This window comes from Ammodytes marinus (genome assembly GCF_949987685.1).
Source record: "Ammodytes marinus genome assembly, chromosome: 22".
NCBI lineage: Eukaryota > Metazoa > Chordata > Actinopteri > Uranoscopiformes > Ammodytidae > Ammodytes > Ammodytes marinus.
The window spans coordinates 1,831,653-1,838,095 of NC_137226.1; the positions used below are offsets into that span (position 1 = coordinate 1,831,653).

The following is a 6,443-nucleotide window of genomic DNA, read 5'->3' on the forward strand; positions in this document are numbered from 1 at the left end:
TTAGTTTACTAGACATATTTTCTCTACATGTAATTCTTAGTAGTGACTAATTCAAATATCTTAAATCAAAACTTTTGATTATTTTGAGGAACCTGGAACCAAACGTTAAGACTAGAATATGTTTGTAAACCAAACTGTGGGCCCTGCTGCTGTAAACAACAACAACAACAGTGAGACAGTAACTTTTCAGGAAGCTTTCTAACTCCAAACAGTGTTCCAGGGATCACATTATTGAGGAAAAGTTTGTTTATTCAGTTGTGAGAATATACCTAAGAAAATGTTTCACTTCTCTGACACACCCAAAGTTACACAGTGCACCTTTTTAATCCACAGCCTAGGCTCTGTAAACTGATACCAAATACAAACAAAATATATGTAAACAAAGGGTATGTACATTTGGACATGGCCTTAGAAAAACACTTGGGTTGCGTTCCGAATCGCATACTCTTTCTTTTTTCTATTCTACATACTACATCCAACTATAAAAATAATCTAGTTAGGATGCAGTAGGCATACTATTGGGACATACTTTTCTCTCTTATTTCATCATAACATTGCGCCTTGATCTTGCCTCTTGCTTTTATATCCGTCGCATCCCCGTTTGTTTTCATATGGAGGCTTCGTCGATGTGACGTCACTTCACGTGCGCACTGGATTGTGGGTCAGAATTGCCCAAATAGGATGCAGTTTTCAACACTAACAATCTTGGCCGCATGAAGTAGGACATCCGGGTACTTCTAACCATCCTAAATCTGACCACAAGAATCGGGACATCCTAAATCTTTTTTCTACATACTATATAGTAGAAAGTACGCGATTCGGAACGCAACCTTGTTCACAAGTATCCGACAAATCTGACCAGAATTTAAAAAAAGCAAAACACAGCTCATTCTCCTGTCTCAAAATCACTTTTTTTTTCTCCCATAATATATTTACTGCAGCTTTTTTCCTTTTTCTACAACACACACAAAACCTACAGACACACACAGACACACACAGACACACACAGACAGACAGACAGACAGACACACACACTCACTCACTCACTCACTCACTCACTCACTCACTCACTCACTCACTCACTCACTCACTCACTCACAAATTAAAATGACAAAATCACTTCTTCAACCTAAAATCCGCATGGTCCACGTTAGACACAATCACGGGGGCCGAATTCACACCGTCGTCATTCAGTCCCGGGCTGAAGAACGGACAGATGGTTTCCGTGAAGGAGCAGCCGGTGAACGAGTGTAGGAGGTCAGCATTCTCCACGTCGTAAAACGAAACCAGACCCTCCTCGTAATCCACAAACACTCCCACTTTCTTCAGCTTTTTTGACTTGACCGAAAGGGGCAGAGGAGAGCCGACAAGAGCCGCGTATTCGCTGCCATTTTTCAACCAAATGCACCAGTGTCCATTTTCGGGGCACAGCGGAATAATACCTTTTCGTTTGATCGACTTTTTCGCCACCCCTAAAGTCCACCGGGTTTTATTTTGCACTTGCGCCTCGAAGTAAAATCTCCCGTACGAGAAACTCTGCTTTCCCAAGACGCAACAGCTGGGGTTGAACCTCTCCGCGTTGTCGGGGACGTTTTTCTTCGTCGCGCCGTGATGCACTCGCTTACAATCGTCAGAAATCACCAGAGCTGAATGCGCCGTGTTCGAATCCAACGTCACGTTCACGGCGAACTCTCGGACGCTGTTTAACTCCGCTTCGTGAAGGATTCTCTTCATTTCGAGGCCGAGAATTCCTTCGATTCGATCCACGGCTGATTTCACGGTGCCTTCGAAAGACGGCGTTTGCAAGCTAACCTCTGTCCAGTCTTTGGTCGGCACGGAAATGTCCAAACTCGCGACGTTTTGGAGGAAGTAGAGGTGGTCCTTCGAGCGAGATAGCTGCTCCACTTCCGCCCTTTTACTCATTAACTCGGAGATCTCCCCTTCCAGTTCCCGAGTTAGAATTTTCGCCTCTTTTTCGCTGTTTTTTAGCTTGTCCTCGATCGTCCCTATGAGCTCCGCTTGGGCCTTTTCCAACGACTGTATCAAGGCATTGTAGAATCGAACACCATCCGAGATCTCCTTGCCCGCCGCCTCCTTGCTTAACTTCTCCGAATGCTCTATATCCTCAATTTTCATCCGTCTCTCCAAAATCATGCGGTGAATTCTAACTTCTGCTTTCCCCAGCTCTGACTTCTGCCTCTCCACTTCTTCCTTGAGGGGGATTACCTCGTGTGATTTGTGGTCTAGAACGGGACACAGCATACACACGCAGGTTTCATCCGTCTTGCAGAAAAGTTCCAGCGGTTTGTCGTGTATCGCGCACACTCTGCCTTCCAAATTCTGCACGGGATCGGTCAGCTGATGTCTTTTCAACGCAGCAGACGTCAGATGAGGTTGCAAGTGATTCTCGCAATAGGAGGCTAAACAAACGAGACAGGACTTGCGAGCTTTTATCTTCAGATCCGTGCAGATGTCGCAAGGGACCTCCCCGATTTTGGCAACTCCAGTAGAGTGACTTCTTTCCCTTTTCGTGGGTTTTCTGAAGTTTTCCGCCATGCCAGATATGAAGGTGTTGACTCGTAGATTGGGACGTTTGTGGAAGTTTTCTTTGCAGGAGGGGCACTGGCATTTGTCGCTGCGTGTGTCCCAGTGTTGCGTGATGCAGTTTTTGCAGAAGTTGTGTCCGCAGGGTAACGTAACGGGGTCGTTGAACACATCCAGACAGATGACACACAGTAGCTGCTCTTCAGTTAGCACACAACCGCTAGCCGCAGACATGTTGATGCTGTGAAAAACACAAACAAAAGATTGTTATTATTTTTATTTTTTATTTTTTTTTTAATTTTTTTTTTAAGGAACACAAACACATAACTGAAAAAGTGAACACACAAACAAAATATAAAATAAAATAAAACAACTGACATGGCGTACTCTACTTAAAGGTGCAGTGTGTAATATGACATCATCAAGAAAGTTCTACAAAGTTCTAGAATGCAACACTCCCTGGGTAACCCCAACCCTTTCGAATAATAACAGAAGCTACAGTGGGCCTTCAAGGACAAGAACAATTCTAAATTTTAAACAATGCACCTGATGACATTCCAACTATGACACTTTCAAGATGGCGGCACTAGGCCTTGGTCCAAGATATGCAGAAATATGGACATATATGAGACCCTTTCTAAGGGAAAAAATAATAATAAAAAAAAAATGTCAGCTATTATGCACTAAATTAAATGTACTTATGGATATCATAATTACTTTCTACAAAATCTGCTAGGAAATAAAACCCAAAATTCTACACACTGCAGCTTTAACAGGTTTCTAAGGACATTGTTTAAATTGAAGGTAAATGTTAAGCAAAACATAAAAAGTCAAAAAGGGGTCAAGTAGGTCCCTTCAGTGCTGTTATATAGTCCAGGAAAGACTGTCACATATCTGTTTAAACTTCTGCTTTCCCTGAAATCTTATTTAGATTTATTTCAACACACAGATCAAATCAAAATCTTTGTACATGTCCACTGCAGTTCGTCAAAGCTGGATTATTTGTGTATTAAATGTGGCGTCGGCAATCCTGGAAAATGCTTGTTGTCTAAATCACTTTTTTTGTCGATCATTGGATATCTCCTCACAAAGTGTTAATACACAGCCCAGGCTCTGTAAACCACCATGTTAATACACAGCCTAGGCTCTGTAAACCACCATGTTAATACACAGCCTAGGCTCTGTAAATCGTTAGCCGACAACATGTTGATACTGTTAAAACATTTTTTATATGGGGCGCTCCGGTGGCGTAGTGGATAGAGCGTGTACCATATTGGCTCCGGCCTTCGTTGCAGTGGTCACGGGTTCAAATCCGACCCGTGGACCTTTACTGCAGGTCATCCCCCCCCTCTCTCTCTCTCTCTCTCTCTCTGTCTCCCCATTTCAACTCTGTACTATCTAATAAAGCTTGAAAATGCCAAAAAATAATCATAAAAAAATAAATGTTATATAGTTTTTCTTGACACCTGCAAGAACAATATAACCAAAGAGAGTGTCTAGAATAGAGTCTGCGCTGTTCGTATTACTAAGCTGAATCAAACATCTGTTCTGTGAAAACCTTTGACACTAATGTTGTGCTGATGTTGCTGGCTTTATGCAACATCCACATTTTTTTTTATTTGATGCAAATTTGCGCAGAATTAGTTAGCTTTTGCCAAATTTTCACAACTTAAAGGTGCAGTGTGTAATATGACATCATCAAGAAAGTTCTACAAAGTTCTAGAATGCAACGCTCCCTGGGTAACCCCAACCCTTTAGAATAATAACAGAAGCTACAGTGGCCTTCAAGGACAAGAACAATTCTAAATTTTAAACAATGCACCTGATGACATTCCAACTATGACACTTTCAAGATGGCGGCACTAGGCCTTGGTCCAAAATATGCAGAAATATGGAGATATATGAGACCCTTTCTAAGGGAAAAAAAATGTTTTCAGCTATTATGCACTAAATTAAACGTACTTATGGATATCATAATTACTTTCTACAAAATCTGCTAGGAAATAAAACCCATAATTCTACACACTGCAGCTTTAAAAGTATTGTTTTAATGTCAGTAATCAACTGGTAAAGGTTCATGATGATATATATAGGTTAAAAATGTGTTACCCTCTTCACCTGCAGTGTCTGTTAGATACTATACAGTCAAGTGCGAAAGTTTGTGAACCCCTTGAACATTTTGGAATTTTATTTATTGTAACCATCATTAATTCATTTTTATCAATACCAGTATTTTTTATATGAAATAACAGATGTTTGTTTATCAATTCAACATTTTTCTTTTCCAGAAATCAATTGTTAAAACAGATAAAACAAATTATTTGACGAATGTTGTATGTGCAAAAGTTTGTGAACCCTGAGCTGCATTGCTTAAATGGAGCAGGTAAACACAATCAGATGGGCCAAATTGAGTCATGAAATGGACCAATGTAATGAGAGATCTTTAGGGAAGAAATTGGGCGACACTAGATACAACAGAGATAAAACCAGGTCAGTTTAGGCTCACCAAAGTGAACCCATACAGGTCAGACATGCTAAAAGGGGAAACAATCTCAGAGGATCTCAGGAATAGAGTTGTGATGCTGCACATTTGTCTGGGGACAGCTATAAATTATTTTAAAAAAAGTTTGAGCTCCATCGGTCCACCGTGAGGCAAATCATCTACAAATGAAGAGCTTTAAGAGTGACTGAACATCTGCCTAGAAGTGGACTTCCTTCAAAAATATCCACAAGCGCCACAAGATAAGTGATTTTTCAGTTAAAAGCCAACCCAAACATTACATCTGGTGATTTGCAGACCTCTCTTGCAGCATCTGGGACAGATGTGCATGGTTCCACAATAAGAAGAAAACTCAGTCAACATGGCTTTCATGGGATGGTTGCTGAAGAAGCCTCTGCTCTCAAAAAAGAACAAAACTGCTTGTCACAACTTTGCCAGAGAGCACCTGGAGATACCTGAAGTCTTATTCTGTGGACAGATTAGTCAAAAATTGAACTGTTTGGTCATAACCAAAACCGTCATGTTTGGGCAAAAACGCAATTCTGCCTACCACCTAGAGAACCTTCTCCCAAGTGAATAATGGTGGTTTCAAATTGTCTGCAAATCTCCAGGTGTAATGTTTGGGTTGGCTTTTACCTGAAAAATCACTTTTCTTGTGGCGCTTGAGGATATTTTTGAAGGAAGTCCACTTCTAGGCAGATGTTAAGTCACTCTTAAAGCTCTCCATTTGTAGATGATTTGCCTCACGGTGGACCGATTGAGCTCAAATTTTTTTTTATGAATTTATAACTGTCCCCAGACAAATGTGTAACATCAAAACTCTATTCCTGAGATCCTCTGAGATTTGTTTCCCTTTTAGCATGTCTGACCTGTATGGGTTCACTTTGGTGAGCCTAAACTGACCTGGTTTTATCTCTGTTTTATCTAGTGCCGCCCAATTTCTTTCCTAAAGATCTCTCATTACATTGGTCTATTTCATCAACCAATTTGGCCAACCTGATTGTGTTTACCTTGCTCGATTTAAGCAATGCAGCTCAGGGTTCACAAACTTTTGCACATACAACATTCGTCAAATAATTTGTTTTATCTGTTTTAACAATTGATTTCTGGAAAATAAAAATGTTGAATTGATAAACAAACATCTGTTATTTCATATAAAAAATACTGGTATTGATAAAAATGAATTAATAATGGTTAAAATAAATAAAATTCCAAAAGGCTCAAGGGGTTCACAAACTTTCGCACTTGACTGTATATCACCAACTACATACAGGTGAAACTCGAAAAATTTGAATATCGTGAAAAAGTTCATTTATTTCAGCTAATTCAACTTAAAAGGTGAAAATAATATATTATATAGACTCATAACATGCAAAGTGAGATATCTCAAGCCTTTATT

General features: G+C 40.2%; 1 protein-coding gene across 2 annotated transcripts in view; it reads right to left on the reverse strand.

The window, feature by feature from the left end:
• Window positions 1-251: 251 nt before the first annotated feature.
• The window catches only part of LOC307268405 (E3 ubiquitin-protein ligase TRIM21-like), a 6,875-nt gene continuing 683 nt past the window's right edge, over window positions 252-6,443 (reverse strand). Inside the window, exons 2-3 of one of the 2 annotated variants that reach the window (XR_013845455.1) lie at window positions 831-2,785; window positions 252-419 (exon numbers count right to left, since the gene is read on the reverse strand). Coding sequence is in view for 1 of the 2 variants with exons in the window: in XM_080051024.1 (XP_079907150.1) it covers window positions 1,117-2,778 (1,662 nt within the window). In the remaining variant the exon portion in view is untranslated. Of the gene's footprint in view, window positions 420-734; window positions 2,786-6,443 lie in introns of those variants that run through there. The other variant, XM_080051024.1, reaches the window with a different exon arrangement.